Below are 20,668 nucleotides of genomic sequence, written 5' to 3' on the forward strand. Positions count from 1 at the left end.
GCAGCTATGCTCTTGGTTTTGGATTATTCATGTGTTTTAAGTTATTTGGACTGCCAGCATCTCCTGGGACCTAAGATGGTGTCTAAAATGGGCTTGAGGAAGGAATCTTGTCTGAATTAGAAGAGGGGGAAACCACTCATTCACCTGTGAATTTTGAAGTAATTCAATTCTTAAGCATTTAATCTAAGGAACTAATTTACTTAATAACTTAGCATTTTGAATTTGAGGTTCAGTTCAGTTCAGTCGCTCAATCATATCCGACTCTTTGTAACCCAATGGACTGCAACACGCCAGGCCTCCCTGTCCATCACCAACTCCCAGAGTTTACCCAAACTCATGTCCATTGAGTCAGTGATGCCATCCAACCATCTCATCCTCTGTCGTCCTCTTCTCCTCCTCCCTTCAATCTTTTCCAGCATCAGTGTCTTTTCAAATGAGTCAGCTCTTCGCATCAGGTGGCCAAAGTATTAGAGTTTCAGCTTCAACATCAGTCCTTCCAATGAACACCCAGGACTGATCTCCTTTAGGATGGACTGGTTGGATCTCCTTGCAGTCCAGGAGACTCTCAAGAGTCTTCTCCAACACCATAGTTCAAAAGCATCAATTCTTCAGTGCTCAGCTTTCTTTACAGTCCAACTCTCACATCCATACATGACTACTGGAAAAACCATAGCCTTGACTAGATGGACATTTATTGGCAAAGTAATGGCTCTGCTTTTTAATATGCTGTCAGGTTGATCATAACTTTCCTTCCAAGGAGTAAGTGTCTTTTAATTTCATGGCAGCAGTCACCATCTGCAGTGATTTTGGAGCCCAAAAAAATGAAGTCTCTCACTGTTTCCATTGTTTCCCCATCTATTTGCCATGAAGTGATGGGACCAGATGCCATGACCTTAGTTTTATGAATGTTGAGCTTTAAGCCAAATTTTTCACTCTCCTCTTTCACTTTCATCAAGAGGCTCTTTGGTTCTTCTTCACTTTCTGCCGTAAGGGTGATGTCATCTGCATATCTGAGGTGATTGATAGTTCTCCCAGCAATCTTGATTCCAGCTTGTGTTTCATCCAGCCCAGCGTTTCTCATGATGTACTCTGCATATAAGTTAAATAAGCAGGGTGACAGTATACAGCCTTGACGTGCTCCTTTTCCTATTTGGAACCAGTCTGTTGTTCCATGTCTAGTTCTGACTGTTGCTTCCTGACCTGCATACATATTTCTCAGGAGGCAGGTCAGGTGGTCTGGTATTCCCATCTCCTTCAGAATTTTCCACAGTTTATTGTGATCCACAGAGTCAAAGGCTTTAGTATAAAGCAGAAATAGATATTTTTCTGGAACTCTCTTGCTTTTTTAATAATCCAGCGGATGTTGGCAATTTGATCTCTGGTTCCTCTCCCTTTTCTAAATCCAGCTTGAGCATCTGGAAGTTCACGGTTCACGTATTGTTGAAGCCTGGCTTGGAGAATTTTGAGCATTACTTTGCTAGCGTGTGAGATGAGTGCAATTGTGTGGTAGTTTGGCATTGCCTTTCTTTGGGATTGGAATGAAAACTAACCTTTTCCAGTTCCATGGCCACTGCTGAGTTTTCCAAATTTGCTGCCATATTGAGTGCAGCACTTTCACAGCATCATCTTTTAGGATTTGAAATAGCTCAACTGGAATTCCATCACCTCCACTAGCTTTGTTTGTAGTGATGCTTCCTAAGACCCACTTGACTTCACATTCCAGGATGTCTGGCTCTAGCTGAGTGATCACACCATCATGATTATCTGGGTCATGAAGATCTTTTCCGTACAGTTCTTCTGTGTATTCTTGCCACCTCTTCTTAATATCTTTTGCTTCTCTTAGGTCCATACCATTTCTATCCTTTATCGAACCCATCTTTGTGTGAAATGTTCCCTTGGTATCTCTAATTTTCTTGAAGAGATCTCTAGTCTTTCCCATTCTATTATTTTCCTCTATTTCTTGCACTGGTCACTGAGGAAGGCTTTCTTATCTCTCCTTATTATTTGGAACTCTGCATTCAAATGGCTATATCTTTCCTTTTCTCTTATGCTTTTCGCTTCTCTCCTTTTCACGGCCAAAAGTTCTTTGTGTATTGGTAGACTTTTCTGACAGTTGTGATATTGAAATGGAAGTAAATTAGACATTGATAATAAGCAGAGCAAAAGAGAATGTAAGGATCATAATTTATGAAGCTTTAGGGAACTGAAGTTATTTCTTTAAACCTGGAAATCATCTTAGAAGTCATCAAATCCAAGTCTAGGATATACAGGAGGCAACTGAGACCCTGTAAGTAATTTGACCAAAGTCACCCAGCTAATATATATAGGTGTAAGTAAAGTCATATGATATGAGGGTAGTAGAAATAATGACAATATGTTAATATCTCTTTAGATAGGAGACCTTGTAAAACTTTGGGAGATGGATTGAGACTGGGACAGACCATTAGAAATAGAGGGGTGATGTGAAAGATGAATTACTCTTAAATTTCTGATCTGAATTTTAAACCTTTAATTGATTGGTTTGGTGGTGGCTGATGTAGAGGTTCAGTTAGTCATTTAATCATTTATTCATCAGGCATTTATTGACTGTCTTCAATATTGTAGATGCTTAGCTAGATATTGGGGCTACAGATATGAATTAAACATGTCCTTCTACTCCTGGACTTCTTGTCCTTCTGGAATAGAACCAGAAAGAATACTTTCTATTTTGTCTTGTCTCTCCCTCTCAAAAAAAAACCAAAAAACCTACTTGGTTATACAAATCACTGCTGTTTCTTTGCCTTACTATTTCTATGGAATGCAGAAAATTAGGATCTGATCACACCAATAAGTAAGTTGTGTCTTGGGGTCTGGGGAGGTGTGATGAGAAAGTACCTGAGAATCATCCTTGGCGTTTAGGTTGTTTAGAAGGAGTTGTTTCTGGAGAGAGAGTCCGACGAGCCCCGCCTGCTACCCCTGGGAACTCCACTTTGGCATTCCCCCAGAGCAGGGGTGGTGGGTGTGCTGGGGCAGGTGTGTGCCTGGTGGCTTTGTGGACAAGCCCTCCTCTGCAGAGAACTGGAAACCTGTCGGAAGCGGCAGCTTTTGGTGAGAAGTTGTTCTTCTCTTGGTTATGCTTTCTCAGCTGGGACTGCTAACTTTAGAGGAATGTGGATTGGTGCCAGGCTGACAGGTCGAGGACATAGTTCCTGCCAAAGTCAAGTCTGAAGAAGAGACCTTTTTCAGGTGAACTTACTTGGCATTCATTTGTCCTGAATGGAGAAAAGCATGTTTCCTGGATTCATGAAGTTAGTGGACAAAGATTGACCTTTGTTACGAACTCTTGGCATCTCTACCCTGCTTTGCGTAATTGCAGAGTGCTTTATTTTGAGTGGTTTCAGGTATCCGTTTGCTCCTCCCATTTCCTCAGCTAGCATGAGAATACCAGTCAACTCGAAAGTTACTCAGTGTGTAGTATTCATTGATTCAGCAAATGTTTACTGAGGGCTGGGTGCCAAGGACTGTGCCAAGGGGTACATGCTGGGGATACATTAGTGAATAAGACACACAAGCTCTGTACTTTCAAGAAACTTGTGTATTGGAGGAGGAGGCTAGACAGCAACTAATTAAAATAATTTCAAAGTATATTGAGTGCCTGGAAAGAAATAAACCAGGTGCTATGTTAGGGAATAACGCAGGTGGGAAATTCTTTAGGATGGGAGTTTGCTGCTGCCTTCCATTAGTTTGGACAAGCAAACTGAGGAATAGAAATGGAATACTCTAGAATGGCAGAGGAGGAGCATTATATAGGGGGAATGGTGAACTGTATGTAATGAATGGATGATAACTAGACTTGTGATGGTGATCACTGTAGTGTTTATAGATGTTGAACTATATTGCTGGGCACTTGAAACTTATGTAATAAAAGGGAAAACAACTAACGTTAATAAGGAATTAGGGAACCATATTACTCTTTATAGTAAATTCAGCTGATATGAATGAGCTGGAATAGTTTCCCCATTTGGTTAGGAAGCTGCTGATACTGGGCTATGATCATCCCGTTCCACTGTGAGTTAGGCCTTATGTGTTTATTCCCTCCTCAGGTGGAGGCTTGACTTTTGATCTATGTCCTCCCTACATCAGCTGCTTGAAAGTACTGAATGATCACATGACCCTGGACATGGATGCTGTCCTGTCGGATTTTGTCCGTTCCACAGGAGCAGAACCAGGATTGGCCCGAGATCTTCTGGAAGGTAAGGAGTCTGGGGGAGAATGAGAAGAGAGAAAGTAAAATGTGATATTTATTGTTAGGATAATTTGGAATGTAACATGATCAGAAAGATACTTTGTGTATGGTAGGCCTTACATTTAAGTTACTTCTAATAATCTATTTTTGTGTGACCCCCCCCCCCCATAATTTTAAAATGCAAAATTCCTTTTTCACCTTGAATTTTTGGGTAGCTTTTCACCACTGTCAATTTATGCTTAGGTAATACAAGTGAAATTTGAGATTAGTTCACTAAAGGCTTGATTTTAGGTCTGTAAGACTTCCTTTTTGTATATAAATGACTTTGGATTTTCATATTTGGGATCATCCATATTAGTTTTTTTCTTTCCTTCCCTAACTTATATGGATCATTCTATATAGAGTGGATTAATTTAATGTTTTCGTTTTGCTGCTTTTGTTTACTTATATCTGTATATACACGGAAGTGTGAATATTCTAAATTTTAAGATCATTTAAGCTTGGCATCGTGTCAGCAGGATTCTTTGTTTGGAGTCATAGTTAACAGATGCTTTTTGATGATGAAAATACATAATGACACAGTTAAGTAAACATGTTGGAGGATGGGCCAGTTCTTAGTATACACAGGTAATTTTTTAGATTGTCAGTCCTTAGTAAGGTGTGGCAGTTTGACATTTATATAGCTACCTGTGAGACTAGTGTTGATTTGGAAATGGAAGATCAGGGTTTAAATGGCTTTGCCCTTAATTTACATTTGCAGTTTCATCTCCTGCTACTGTTTGCTGCAGTGCCCGTGCTCCAGCCAGGCCTGACTTGCACCTTTTCCTGATCATATTAACTTGTCTCCTCAGTCTGCAGTGTCCTTTCATTCATTGTTCTCCTGAAATTCTCATCCTTCTGGATTCTACTCATATGCCTTCTCTGCCACTTGTAGCATGTGTTGAACACTTCTATGTGTTTAGTATGTGTGAGCTACTTGAAATATTTTATTTTCACAACCATTCTGCAAAATAGGTTTTATTTTTCCAGTATTCCAGTTTTTAAAAAACCTGAGGTCCAAGAAGTGAAGGAGAGTTTGAACCTATGTGATCTGGTTTCAGAGTTGGGCTCTTAACAAGTATGTTACAAGTTAATGTTTGCATGCTGTCTCTCTTTCTGTTGCATACACATCCGTGTACACGCACATTCATGCTATGAAAGAAAAGTTGAGGGTTGAAAGAAAAGTTGAGGGTGCTGTGGAAGTTTAAGAGAGAAACCTAATTTAGATAGAGAGTGCAGAAAGGCTTTTTCTGAAGAAGTGACATGTGAACTGAACCCAAAAGGATGCATAGGAATAGCAAGACAAAGTAGCTTATACAGGGACCCTAAAGGGAAAGAGTTTGGCACTGATAGTGATTGAAGTAGGAAGAGTAGTACAAGAAGGTGGTAGGTAGCTGGTTAGATAAGTGGAAAGCAGAATACTACAAAGAGAGCCTTTGTAGGCTAAGGTAAGGGTTGTGCATTTCAATGTATGTTCAGTGGGAAGCTTGTGGAGAATTTTAATCAGGGGAGTGAAATGACTGGATTTAAGTTTTTGAACAGGATACTGATTAAAGATAATGGAACTGACTGGAAGGTGGCCAGAAATGAAGTGGTAAAATCAGTTAAGAATATTGTCATAATTAAGGTGAGTGGTGATGGTGACTTGGACTACAGTGGTAATAGCAAAGTGAGAAGTGGGTGGATTTAAGATATAATTTAGAAAGGGAACCAAAGGACCTGATCCTCATTTTCTGTCTCTTCCTGTCTTTCGCTTTTTCCTTTGAAGTTAACTCCGGTTATAGTGTAAAGAACAATTTATAGTGGGGAGGGACTAGCAGTAAAGAGACCAGAGAGCCACCTCCCAGAAGACCAAAGACTGGGTGACAATATGAGGACTTGAATTGGGGCAGTGATGATAAAAATGGACAAGAAAGAATAGATTTGAGAGATATTTTAGGGGTACAAACAATCCTGAGAATTGAATAGATAGTGAGGGAAGAGGAAAAGTAGGGTCTGAGGAATGGTGAAGAGCTAAAATGACTCTAGTTTCTGGCCTGGAGGGGTTGAGATGCCATTCCTGATTCAGGGAATATAGGAGAAGAAGCAAGCTTTAGGAAGGAAGATGATGGACATTCAGGTTTAGTCATATTGACTGTTAGGAGGACTTGATTTTAAGCAGTTTAGCAGGCAGTTGGAAATAATGATCCATTGCTCAAGACAGATCATTTATTCGTTCATTCATTCATTCATTCAATGGAGGACAAAAGTCCTCCATTCTTCAACAGATATTTTTTGAGTACCTATTTATTATGTGCCAAGTTCTAGATGCTTGAATAAAACAAAACAAAAATCTCTGCCTTTACATTCTAGAACAAGAGTCAGTAAACAATAAACTTGATAACCAAGTAAATTGTGAAGTTCAGTTCAGTTCAGTTCAGTAGCTCAGTTGTGTCCGACTCTTTGTGACCCCGTGAATCGCAGCACGCCAGGCCTCCCTGTCCATCACCAACTCCTGGAGTTTACCCAAACTCATGCCCATCAACTTCGGTGATGCCATCCAGCCATCTCATCCTCTGTCGTCCCCTTCTCCTCCTGCTCCCAATCCCTCCCAGCTTCAGGGTCTTTTCCAATGAGTTAACTGTTCACATGAGGTGGCCAAAGTAATGGAGTTTCAGCTTCAGCATCAGTCCTTCCAATGAACACCCAGGACTGATCTCCCTTAGGATGGGCTGGTTGGATCTCCTTGCAGTCCAAGGAACTCTCAAGAGTCTTCTCCAACACCACAGTTCAAAAGCATCAGTTCTTCGGCGCTCAGCTTTCTTCACATGTATGGATATACATGACCACTGGAAAAACCATAGCCTTGACTAGATGGACCTTTGTTGGCAAAGTAATGTGTCTGCTTTTTAATATGCTATCTAGGTTGGTCATAACTTTCCTTCCAAGGAGTAAGCGTCTTTTAATTTACTATATTATAAAGTGTTAGGTGCTATGGAAAATGGTCGGGAATGGTGAGGCAGGTTGTGATTTTTAATTGGGTAGTCAGGGTAGGCCTTATTAACTTATTAAGAGTGTGACATTTGAGCAAATACCTAAAGGAGTTAAGGAATTGACTGTGTAGATATAATGGAGATAGAGCCTTCTAGACAGTGGGGATAGTTGGTGAAAGGCTGTAAGTGGGAGCAGTCTTAGCAAGTTTCTGGGACCAGCAAAGAGGCCAGTATGACTGATGCAGAGTGAGTGAAAGGAGTTGGAGCAGATGGTGAATCTGAAGGTTCAGAAGTAAATTCATCCAGCATGGATGATTAATACGGCTTAACTGGAGAATTATAATTACAAGAAGCATAACAGCAATGGCAGTAAATAGATGTATAGTGCTTTCCGTGTGTTTTAAGTGCTTTCAATTAATTTAATCTTAATAACAGCTCTATGTGGAATCATCTCCACTCTCATAGCCAGGGAACTTGAAGCACAGAGGAAAGATTAGAAAAGTAGGCCAGGTCATAGAAAGCCTTGAATGTCAAACAAAAGAGCCTGAGCTTTATTCTGTAGGCAATGGTGTATGCCACTAAAAAAACTTGATTATGGAACTAAAATGATCAGAATTGCTCTATAGAAAGATTAATCTCATGGGATCCTTCAGAATAGATTGGAGGTGGGCAGTAGGTGATACAGGAATTGAATTAAGGTGGTGATGAGTGAAATAGAGCAGAAGGAAGTGTGAATAGTTACTTGTTTATTGGCTAGTTTAACTGGAGAAAGCAATTTTAAAAGTCAGTGGTAACAGATCTATCATTTGAGTCTACTGATAGTCCCTCCCCTCTATAATTTGTTCTTTACACTACAACCAGAGTTAACTTTCAAAGGAAAAAGATTAGTGATTCTTAAGTTTGAGGGGGAATTAACAATTCCCTTGGATAGCCTGATGGCAGCTATCAGCTCTTTCTTTAGAAAAATACACATACCTGTAACTTTGTGTACAACTTCAGGTGACTTACACACCCCAGAGCACATCTAAGTTCAGAACTCTCTGGATCTCAGAACTAGGAGACCTGGGCTTGTGTCCTGCTGAGGCCCTGGTGCAAACTAGCTGTGACTTAGGGCAAGTAACTCTACTTCTTAAGACTTGCTTTGTCTGTAAAATGACATTACTAGGTCTCCAAGGGCCTTTTCAGTACAGAGAGACCAATGTTCTGTGCTCATGGAGCTTTCTTAGGAAACAAACAGCAAGTAAATAAAGAAATTGCGGTATTTCAGACTGAAGTGTGTTGAAGGAAATTAGAGTAGGGGAAGGAAAAGGAAGACCGGAGTGTGCATGAATATATGCTTGCTAGTTTCGGTAAGATGCTTAGAATGATGGTTCTGTGTCTTTCCTCAATTTTCCTGTACTCTCAGCACCCAATTCACTTTTTGTTTTGTGTCCTGACAGGAAAGAATTGGGATGTGAGTGCCGCCCTCAGTGATTTCGAGCAGCTACGTCAGGTCCATGCTGGGAACCTGCCCCCACCCTTTAGTGAAGGGAGTGGTGGCTCCAGGACCCCTGAGAAAGGGTTTTCTGATCGAGAGTCTACTCGCCCTCCCCGGCCCACCCTACAGCGGCAGGATGACATCATTCAAGGTATTGGGGTACCGAGGGCTGTTTCTTATATGGAGTAGGAAGGAAGGGAGACAGCTGCTAACCAGTCAGAATTTTGTGATCTTTGGAAATGATTCCTTTCTTCTTCCATCTCCCCAGTCAAATGATCAGAGGTGACCTCAGTCCTCCAGCTGCTGGAACCCCTCATTGTTTGTATCTGGAGTACTGTCCAGGATAAAAGCTTTCTTCAGATACTATGAGAGAGAGAGAAGAAGGGTAACAATCTCATTGTCAAGATAAAGTACACAGAAAGATAGAATTCAAAGGATCACTATCACCTACCCTTTTGGAGGGCATTTTGTTAATATTTATTAGTATCTGTCAAAATTTTTAAATGCATGTATACTCTGTCTCAGCAATTTTGTTTCTAGGAAGATTTTATCGTGTGTATCTGTGTGTGTGTATCCTTTTAAATAAATATATACATAATTCATAAGTAGACACAAAGACATGTAGTGTAAAGCTTGAAAGTTAAAGCCTGAAAACAACTTTTAATACCCATTAGTAAAGGAGTGGTTAAATAAATGGTAATCATCCATATTGTGGAATACTTTGCAGCCATTAGAAAGAATTAAGTAGAACGTGATGGAACTTGTTTAGAAAAATCTCTTTAATCTATTGAGAAAGGTAAGATGCAGAACAGTATAGTATATTCCTGTTTATGTTTTAAAAATTATTATAAAAGCTATGTGCACTTCTATGTGCATAAAAAAATTGTACAAGGATACAGAAAGTCCCCTTTAGGGAGGGGATCAGGAATTTTGAATGACAGGGAGATTTCTTTTTAACACTTTAAACCTTTTGGTAGTATTTTTTATTTTTTACATGGGCATGCGGTACTTTTAAAACACCTTAAAAAAGAGCTTAAAAAACAACATCACTATAGAATAGCATTAGATTGACTCCTTACTTACTTTGTGCATCATCCCTGGCAAATACTAGATTAAAATCTGCTACGCAATATGATTTTTAGGTCTTTTGATAGTCTTTATATAACTTAGGCCATGCAAATGAATTGTAATACTATACTGAGCAAGTTACAATCACAATGGAATATCTGCTGGAGAATTATAAGTGCCATGTATTCAAAACAAATTAAGTAATTTGGGGGGCACTGTCTGTATTACTGCCTTCCTCTGTTAAGTAAGAATTGACTATACCTGTAAATTTCTGATAAATGTATCAAGAAAAGTTGTAGTAAATAGTGTAAGTAAATGTTACTGATGGTAGATAAGAAAGTTCCTGAATGTGTAAGATTTGTCATTAATTTTTTGTTTTTAAAAATTTACTTAATTTTTTAAATAAAATTTATTTATTTAAAAATTTTTTTCATTTATTTTTAATTGGAGGATAATTGCTTTACAATGTTGTGTTGGGTTTTGCTGTACAATGTGAATCAGCTATAAGTATACATATGTCATTAATTTTCTATAATAGAAATCCTTTTTCTACATTCTCCAAGACCCTGAAAATTATCAGCAAGATTATTTGACTTAGTCTGTTGATAGCCAAATGGAATTCTGTTTCTCTTATTCCCTCTTCCTCTCACCAAACAATGACCAAGTTGCCAAATGAACAGGTCCCTATTATGTTGTGAAATGGAAACGGAAGAAGACAGTGTCATGGGGAGAAGAAGTTCAGGCAAATTCCAAAAAGGGTAGAAAGAGGAATGTATATTTGGTGCTAATGTGAGTGCCTGAGAAAATGCCACTTTGTATATTAAACAGTTATATTTGGCATGAGAAAGAGGGTCATGAAATTTGGTAGCCAGTTAGACTTACAGTTTTTCTCTGAGTGGAAATCTTGTCAAGAGGTAACCATCACCACATGAGCGGAAAGTTCTTTGAGTGGGTTTTGTATGTTCTAAGGTGACTCCCATTTCTCATTGCAGAAAAACGCCTGTCTAGGGGCATCTCCCACGCCAGCTCCAGCCTTGTTTCCCTGGCCCGGTCCCATGTCTCCTCCAATGGTGGGGGTGGGGGGAGCAGTGAGCACCCCCTGGAAATGCCCATCTGTGCCTTCCAGCTTCCAGATCTCACTGTGTACAATGAAGACTTTCGCAGCTTCATAGAGAGAGACCTCATCGAGCAGTCCATGCTGGTTGCCTTGGAGCAGGCAGGTCAGTGAGCACTTCCTTCCCCGTGCTCCTCCACCCCTCTGCCGAGGGGCCGGGCTTGACCAGCAGCTTCCAGTCTAAGCCTGTGATCTGATTGATGGCAGTCAAACTCAGTGGTCAGTCAGAGAGACATGTGCTGAGCTAGGCACTTCTTCAAGTTAAAGAAAGGACACAAACAGGATACTTGGCTCTGGAAATTTCCTGTTTGATGGAAGGGAAACCAGATACACATGTGAAAGGCCTAGGAATCAATACCTAAAAATCAATACATTAAAAAAAAAAAAAACAAGTGAATTATAATTGGCTCTGGAGCACCTTGTGAACAGAAAGAACCAGTGTTGTAGACGATACACAGTGGTGATTAACTAAGTCACATTTATTTATATAAACCTTTCCCAAAAGATTTATTTACATTTACAATTATGTTTGTCTTAAATTATTGTTAAAATTAGTTGGTATAATGGATGAGGCAGCTGAGATTTCTGGGAAACCTAGTCAGGTATTAACTCCCATGGAAGAAGGACTGGGGGATGGGAGTTGGGAGCATGGAAAGGAAGCTGTTATTTTTCATTTTGTGCCCTTCCATACTAATCATGCACATCTATTTATAATTTTTAAGTAGTTAGCCATTTGTCTGGTATGATTATAGGCCAGTTTTTCTTTCAGTAGACTTTTCAGTAATTGAAGAACATTTTTAAGCATCATTCATACAATATTTTCCTTATGTAAGTAACAGGTTGACAATTGTAGGATGACTACAGAACTGAGACTCATTTTCTTAGGTGTTTTAAGTACTTCTTATTGCTCGTGTCTTTAAAATCATACCACATGCATGCTGACATGCTTACTGTGATATATGCAGATGATACTTGCATGACACTTTGAATATATGTGTTGGGTTGATTTTCTTTTACTGATGATTGATTTGTGCTGATCTTTATTGCTACAATGTTTGCTGGTCTTCTGACCAGAGTGAAGGAATCAGAGCCAAACTAGGTAGCCAACACAAATTTCAGTCTATGACCTTGGCCTCATCATCCATACCAGGGTTGTTCAATCTTAGCACTATTGACATCTAAGACCAGATTATTCTTTGTTGTGTGAGCTGCCTTGTGTATTATGTTTAGCAGCCTTTCTGGCCTCTGTTTACTCGATGTCAGTAACATACCCTTCACCAATTGGGACAACCAAACATATTTCAGGATGTTGCCATATATCCCTTTGGGGACAAAATTGGCCCCACTTATGAACCTCTAATCTAACCAATTATACCCACCAGATTCTGATGAACCAGATATAAGTGAAGAAGATACACAGAGTAATAGAGTGGTGGTTTGATTCTAGGTAGGCTTTCTAGAAAAGGCAAGCTTGGAGTCTTGTATTAGAAGTAAAAAAGTAGAGAGCTTTATGGATAATCTGCTCATCTCCCTTTCCTCATATTTCTGTAGGGCGTTTGAACTGGTGGGTGAGTGTGGACCCCACCTGTCAAAGGCTCCTTCCTTTGGCAACTACTGGAGATGGAAACTGCCTCCTGCATGCAGCCTCTCTTGGTGAGTTATGAGAATGGCCCTTCATTCCCTCACAGAAAGGAAGCAATAGTTAAATCACATGTGAAGGACTTGAGCCAACCAACCTTGATCTTAGAAATGATGGCTCAGAGCAAGGTTGTGTGTGTGTGTGTGTGTGCTGGTGCAGGAGAAGATAAAAGAGAGCCCTGTCCTGGTTGTTCAGTCTTGTTGAGAAATTGTATGGAGAGCACAGGATTTAGCGTAAGTCCCACTCAGAGAACTGACCCCTAAAAGTAATGAACAGCAGAAAGCAAGTAGTATACTGTTTGTGTATGGATATAATTCTACTTAATATTCATTCTTTTGGTATATAAAAAAGATATGTTTTCATCAGACCCCTATGAAACTTGTTTATGTTAATATTATTTTTAATTAACCTTTATTTAATGTACCTTTTGTTTTTAATTTTTACTTAGAGGATAATTGCTTTACAATATTGTATTGGTTTCTGCTGTACATCAACATGAATCAGCCGTAGGTATATGTATGTCCCCTCCCTCTTGAACCTCCCTCCCACTTGCCACCCCATCCCAGCCCTCTAGGTTGTGTATGTCTAATCTGGAATGATGTATTTTTCTTTTTCTTTCTTTTTTTTTTCACTTCCAGCTGTATTGATGTAATTGACATACAGCACTGTATAAGTTTTAAGATATACAGTATAGTGATTTGACCTGCACACATCATGAGATGATTATAGTAAATTTAGTGAACATCCATCATCTCATACAAAATTAAAGAAATAGAAAAGAAAATTATTTTTTCCTCATGATGACAACTTTTAGGATTTACTGTCTTAACTTTCATGTATAATGTACAGCAGTGTTAATTGTATGTATCATGTTGTACATTACATCCTTAGTACTCAGTAGCCTTAGTCTTGTATATATGGAACTTTGTACCTTTTAACTGCCTTCATCCAATTCTCCCTGCTCCCACCCCCTGCCCTTGGTAACCACAAATCTGATGTCTTTTTCTGTGTTTGTTTTTGAAGTATAATTGACCTATAACACTTGTATCCTGGCACACAGCATGGCGATTCAAATATTTCTATACATTTCAAAATAATCACTGTGTTAAGTCTAGTTACCGTCTGTCACCATACAAAGATATTGCATTATTATTGACTTGTTTATTTTAAATTGTTATGTCTATTTAAAATTGCCTTAGTTTTTTAAAAAAGTGTCCCCATTTTTCAGCCATTCCTCAAGCTTTGATGCTGATTGCCATGTGCCAGACCCATCTTGTCTGCTGCTACTCTGTGTTTTATTTATTTTTTAGCTTTTTAAAAAAATTGTCTGAGCCATGTGGCTTACAAGATTTTAGTTCCCCATCAAGGAATTGAACCCAGGCTCTCAGCAATGAGAGTGTGGGGCAGTAAGAATATGGAGTTCTTAACCACTGGACTGCCAGGGAATTCCTACTCTGTATTTTAATTTGTTAGACTTGGTATCAAGAGTAAAGGCTTTCTGGGACTTCCTGTTGGCCCAGTGGTTAAAGACTTCCCCTCCCAATGCAGGGGGAGCAGGTTCGATCCCTGGTTGGGGAGCTAAGATCCCACATGCATCATGGCCAAAAAACCAAAACAAAACAGAAGCAATGTTGTAGTGAGTTCAATAAAGACTTAAAAAAGTCTTCTTGTCAGGAGTTTGTAGGATGTGGTCTATCCTCTGCTTTTAGGCTCTCAAAAGTTTCTGAGCCTCTAGAGTAGGAACATCTTTTCTTTCCTGATCACCTTTCTCCTGAGTTACAGGGAGTTTCTTTGAACCTGGGCTTCAGGCCTGATATCCTTCATGCCAGAATCTGTATATCATAATTAATAAGTGGAGTTGAGTCAAGGTAAGGTGTCTTGAAAGTGAAAGTGTTTGTCACTCAATTGTGTCTGACTCTTTGTGACCCCATGGACTATAGCCCACCAAGCTCTTCTGTCCATGGATTTCTCCAGGCAAGAATACTGGAGTGGATTGCCATTTCCTTCTCCAGGGGATCTTCCCGTCTCAGGGATTGAATCTACGTCTCCCGCATTGCAGGCCGACTCTTTACCAACTGAGCCACCAGGGAAGCAATGCAAAAGGTGTCTTAACCATTATGTTTTCTTGCCATAGGGATGTGGGGTTTCCATGATCGGGACTTGGTGTTGCGGAAAGCTTTGTATGCACTGATGGATAAGGGAGCTGAGAAGGAAGCATTAAAACGGCGCTGGAGGTGGCAGCAAACTCAGCAGAATAAAGAGGTCAGGAAGCTTGGGTGGGAGCACCTTGTTTCCCAGAGTTATGTAAGGGAATGCTCAGTGTCTGCCATAGGAAATGTCTCCTGTTTAGGTGCTCTTAGATCAGTGTTACTCTTAATCCTTTTGAAAATTCAGATACCACCAGAGGGTACATGCCTTCTGATAAGAGTTATGAGAACTGGTGTGGTGAAGTGGGGACCTGTAGAGGAGGTATCTAATGCTGTGCTTTTCCTGATAAGGCACTCAGTAAGCCTTTAGTGACTGTCTTTTGCAAAATGAAATACAAGCTTGTAGGATTTTTGTATTGTTTGTTTTTTTACTTATATAATAAGACTAGACCAATTTTTAAGGACTTATGTTTTCAACTCTTATTAATATAAATGTGTAAAAAAATTTGGGGCTGTATATACCATTTGTTTTTTGTAAATTCAGTTTACTTGTTGAAAAACTGTAAAAGGATGAGTTTGAATGTTTTATTATTATTAGAATTTCATGTTCTGAAGATTTAAAACATGGAAATAGAATGTCTTATGTTTCTCAAAAATGAACTCAATTGTTAAAATTAAGATGCTATTAAGATCAGAATCTGGTCTTTGATCAGCCAGTCTGCCCCAGAAGATTCCTGAGGGAAATGAATGTGCAGGGTCAAGGCCAAGTAAACAGCATTCTTTATTGACACCAAACCCCCTGGCTTTCTGGTGAGCTGAGCAGGACTTTGTGGAGTTTGTTTGTTTGTTTGTTTGTTTTTGTCTGAGCTAGAGCCAGCCTAGAGTTTATCTTCTTCACTGTTGAATTCACACTATACCTGAACCTTAGATTTGACTCCTTCAGACAGGAAAAGGCCAAACCAGATCCTGCCGTTTAGTTAAGCAGACAGCCACAGTCAGAGGATGGATACCAATTCCAGCTATATGAAGCTATTTATAGTTATTATTTTAAAGGTGGGGTTAGGAGCTTCCCTGGTGGCTTGGTGGTAAAGAATCTGCCTGCCAATGCAGGAGACACAGGTTCGATCCCTGTTCTGGGAAGAGTCCACATGCCTCAGAGCAACTGAGTTCATGAGCCACAACTACTAAGCCAGCACTCTAGAGCCCAGGAGCAGCAACTACTGAAGCCCATGTGCCCTTGAGTCAGTGCTTTGCAACAAGAGAAGCCACCACCGTGAGAAACCTGTGTACCACAGCTAGAGAGTAGCCCCCGTCACTGCAACTAGAGAAGGCCCACACAGCATCAGAGACCCAGCACAGGCAAAAAAATAAAATAAAATAGATGATGATGATAGTTAGCCAGGAGCCTCAGAAATTCCGAAATTCTCTTCTTGGTCAGCCACCTTTTCCCTCTCAAAGTCCCCAAATGGAAATACATGCCTCGTGAATAGTAGATATTGAAAGAGTAGTCTTTTTACTACTTTTGCTCAGCACGTTGAAAGTTCCATATGGAAATGAGCTAATTCTTTTAGCTCAGACGATTTATAGCACTATAGTGGGGGTGGGGAAAGGGAGATGGCCTGGGGAGCTACTTTTAGCCAGTACCAAACACCAAACAAATTAAATTGGTTTTGATTTCCTAGGCCTCCCTGTTTTGTTGTTGAAAATGGTGGTAAAACCCAGTAAGAACATTTTCAGCCTAGAAGGGTACACCACCTAGTGGCTGTGTGTATAAAAACAGCAAGCGAGAATAGGTGAGAGGAAGAAGGAGACAGTCTCATGAATGTGTATCAGGGACCTCTTATCAGAGTGAACAGAGCACCCCATATATAAACTGTGCATTCTTCTTACTTTGAGTTGAAAGAAAAAGTTACAGAATTATACAAATTGAAAATATCTTTGTTGTGTTTTTGTTGTTGTTTTTATTATTAACGTATGCTCACAATAGCTCTTTAATTCCTTTTACATTTGTTCTGATGCTTCTCATGTTTCTAGTGTCATTATTTCTACTCTGTCAGTGTGTGTTTAAAGCGTAAACTTGGGACTTCTCTGGTGGTGCAGTGGCTAAGACTTCGAGCTCACAATGCAGGGGCCCCGGGTTTGATCCCAGGTCAGGGAACTAGATCCCATGTGCCCCAACTAAGAGTATGCATGCTGCAGTGAAGATCAAAGATCTTGAGTGCTGCAACTAAGACCCAGTGTAGCCAAATACAAATAAATAAACATTTTTTAAAAATAGTATAAACTTTTTTAAACACTTGGCCAAATACAATTAACAAGATAGACTTTCTTCCAAACCATCATATACATCCTAAAGCCAATATAATATTTTAAGATTATTTGTGCTATTTCTTCTACTCTTTTGATAAAAATTATAGTTTTACTGAGCATGTATTTATTGATTATTGATCACATGGTAAGTACTAAGCATATTGCTTAAAACATGGTCCTGGCTTTTCAGAGTGGTAGTGGGAGATGGACATGTAAGTATATGATTACAGCAAAGTAGCCGGTTATGACTTCTGTGATAGAAGTCTATGTAGCAGTCCAGCAGGGAGGGCACAAAGGAAGAAGTGAGTGGTTGATGGACCAGGGCGATTTAGGAAAGGCTTCCTAGAGGAATGGTACTTGAGTTCTTTCCTGACAGTTGAGAGGTTATTCACCAGGTGGATATGGAATGGGCTATCTCAGGCAGAAGGCTGTCGAGGCAAAACATAGACAAAAGCTCAGAAGTATAAAAGGACATGGTGCATTCAAGCAAGTATAACTAATTAAATGATGTTAGAGGGGTAGGTCACAGCCCAGGAAGTGGAGTCTTTATGCTGTGCTTAAAGAGTTTGCACTATTATCTAGTAGATAATAACAATTCTTAAAAGAATTTGTAGCAGGAAGCAAACATCATCAGATTTTAATTTTAGAAAAATCTTTCTGGTAGCATTGTAGAGAATGGATCATAACAATGTATGGCTAGAAGTAGTGAAACCAGCATCTATTACAATAGCTCATGCTTAATAATTACTGACTAAAGGGATCCAGGTGTGGGATGGGTGAAAGGAGAGGAGTCATCAGTAACTCCCTGGTAGTTCTAATTGGGTGTTTGAGTGATAGTATTGCTTACAAAGATTGGAAAACAGGAAGAGTAAGTTTTAGAAGAGGTAGAAGTTCCAGAGTGTAAGGTAGTCATGGGCAGGTGACAGTCTTCAGTAGGCTGCTGGATGTGAACATAGAAATGAATGGGAAGTCTGGGCTGGAGAGGAGGATAGCTGAGTCCTGAGCATGTAGATAGAAGTAGATGAGATTATAATAGTAGAAGAGATAACCTGGATAGAACAGGGCTAAAATTATTTGAAACAAAATATTTTTAAGACAGAGTTCAGAGAGGTTGGAGAAAGTAGTGTTTTGTGAGCTGAAGGAAAAGAAGGTTTAAGGGGGAGATAAATGCACATGAATGCTGAGAAAGATGAGAACTGAAGAGTTCACTGAATTTGGCCAATTAGAAGGTCACTGTCTTTAGCCAGAGTCAGTTAGGGGAAGTAGTGTGTAGGGGTAAGGGGCATAGGCTGGAGGGCAGAAACAAGCTGGATTACAGTGGGTTGGAAAAGAATGGAAGAAGTGTGAGGGTGATCATAGACTATTCTTTCATGAATCTTGACTATAAAAGGGAGAAGAGACTGGACTTTGTAGTGCAAATTGTAAGAAAAGTGCTTACAAATTATAAGACAGGAGCATAGAGTGGAATAACATGAGTGAGTTGGAGTGGCTATTTCCTTTTGAACTTAGCCTCTAACTGCTTAATATACCTTGCCTGTCTTTCACACAGTCAGGGCTGGTATACACAGAGGACGAGTGGCAGAAGGAATGGAATGAACTGATCAAGCTAGCCTCAAGTGAACCCCGCATGCATCTGGGTACCAATGGAGCCAACTGTGGTGGGTAAGTATATCTAACTGGAGGAGGAGAAAGTAATCTTTGCTGAGTCCTCAGTGTCCAGAGAGTTCTATCCTAAGAGGGTGTTAAACAGAAAGACAGGAGAGAAGCCATGACAAGGGCAAAGAAGGGTGTGACAGCATGGTATGCTCTAGGAACCACAGGTAGTTCAGTATTGCCAGAATACAGAATATGTGATGCTGAATGATCGATGAAGTAGGCAGTCCAGATTTTTGTGTGCCATACTGAGGAATTGAAATTGTACTGTATCCAGACTTTGGGAAACTGCAGGACAAGTGACTTGGTTTCCTCAATAAATAAAGGCAAAGAAAAGAGAAAGAACCTAAGTTTAAAGACACCTAAGAGTCGCATCAACCTGTTGTAATGTATGGATATGTATAAGACAATTGGGGAAATGTGAATAATGTCTACATTACTGTTAGGTTTTTAAAGTGTGATATTGATGGGATTATGATAGTTTTTAAATTGTGATATTGATGGTATTGTGGACATCTTTAAAAATAGTCTTTATTTTTTAGAGATTGAAGCTGAAATATTCACGGATGAAATTATGTGACATCTAGGATTTGCTCCAGAATAATCTGGTGGGGTGGAGTGGGTGTAGGGGCTGATCCCTAGGGAAATATATCAAGGTCTAAGTGTTGAACAAGATTGACCATGTATTTATGATTATTGAGGTTGAATGATGGATATATGAGAGTTTAGTGTACTATTCCTTCTAGTTTGAGTATGTTTAAAATTAAAAAATTTTTCTAAAGTAAAAAGTTAAAAAATATAACCTATCCAAATTTTATTGTGTATAAGCATAATTTGGGCAGTCTATTTAAAATGCAGAATTTTGGACCTCCACCCTAGGGAAGTATGGTTGCGTTGCCCAGAAATCTGCATTTGTAGCAAGCACCCAATGTTGAATGAGATTGGTTTAGGGGGCAGGAAGTCACTCAATTGTGAGTATGTGAGTGACAGGAGCAAATTGATGTATTTGAGCACAGTGGCAGCCAAATGGCTGATGAAGTGGAGGGGGGTAGTAGTGATCCAGGAAAGAGGGGACACGGGTATGAGCACGAGAGGTGGCTGCAGATATGCCAGAGGAGACACTTAAAAGATGGGATTGGTCGGGCCAGGTGATTAACTGAAGATGCGATATAAAGAACAGTAAATATTTCACAGATTTCTGATTAAGCTACTAAGTATTAGCCAAGAGATGGGTGAGGCTGTTCTTCTTCAAGTAAGGGAACAACAAGAAGGGATTTTTGTTCTCTTTCCTTTTTTGTTTTTCTTTTTTGATAGGACATGATGAATGTGATGTGTGGGTGGTTGTGGTGGGTCAGGTAATAAGCAGAATGAGGCTACACAGTTGTATATTGAAGTACTGGATAAAGAGAGTTGGGGAAGGTTGTTGAACCAGATAGTTATTAAGAGGGATTACTTCCCAATTCTGAGCACTACTTTAACCCTCAAACCTTCACATTTCTTTTCTTGAATTTCCCAGTCTGTGAAATGGAGGTGGAAATAGCCACGCTAGCATAAAATAATCAGCTGTGTCTATGGCAGCCTTCAGAATGGAAAATAGGAAATGGACATTTTTTCCGTCTTTGCAGAACTGGTCTTCAGAGGTCTCTTGATTTGTTTTCTTCCCTCTCCCTTCCACTGCATCCCTTCCATTCTCTCCCCTCCTACAACTCTAGGGTGGAGAGTTCAGAAGAGCCCGTGTATGAGAGTCTAGAAGAATTCCACGTCTTCGTCCTTGCCCATGTGCTTAGGAGGCCCATAGTCGTCGTGGCAGACACCATGCTGAGGGACTCTGGTGGGGAAGGTGAGCCAAGCAGTCCTCACTCTACCCTGAGCAGCCCTGTCTGCACTGGGGATATATGACCCTCGGGGGAAAAACACGGTGTAAATTAGAACAATGCACAGTTCTCACAGAGTCAGAGTAAAGCTGCTGCTGCTAAGTCACTTCAGTCGTGTCCGACTCTGTGCGACCCCATAGACGGCAGCCC

The 20,668-nt window shown here is 39.9% G+C and overlaps 1 protein-coding gene across 2 annotated transcripts in view; it reads left to right on the top strand.

The window, feature by feature from the left end:
- Window positions 1–20,668, top strand: part of OTUD7B (OTU deubiquitinase 7B) — a 61,263-nt gene that overhangs the window by 33,183 nt on the left and 7,412 nt on the right. Inside the window, exons 2-8 of one of the 2 annotated variants that reach the window (XM_061120925.1) lie at window positions 4,083–4,232; window positions 8,676–8,864; window positions 10,774–11,001; window positions 12,447–12,548; window positions 14,669–14,796; window positions 18,541–18,653; window positions 20,357–20,484. In XM_061120925.1, coding sequence (XP_060976908.1) covers window positions 4,148–4,232; window positions 8,676–8,864; window positions 10,774–11,001; window positions 12,447–12,548; window positions 14,669–14,796; window positions 18,541–18,653; window positions 20,357–20,484 — 973 coding nt within the window. In that variant the 5' untranslated portion in view covers window positions 4,083–4,147. Of the gene's footprint in view, window positions 1–4,082; window positions 4,233–8,675; window positions 8,865–10,773; window positions 11,002–12,446; window positions 12,549–14,668; window positions 14,797–18,540; window positions 18,654–20,356; window positions 20,485–20,668 lie in introns of those variants that run through there. The other variant, XM_061120926.1, reaches the window with a different exon arrangement.

Source organism: Dama dama, chromosome 20, assembly GCF_033118175.1.
Source record: "Dama dama isolate Ldn47 chromosome 20, ASM3311817v1, whole genome shotgun sequence".
Lineage (NCBI taxonomy): Eukaryota > Metazoa > Chordata > Mammalia > Artiodactyla > Cervidae > Dama > Dama dama.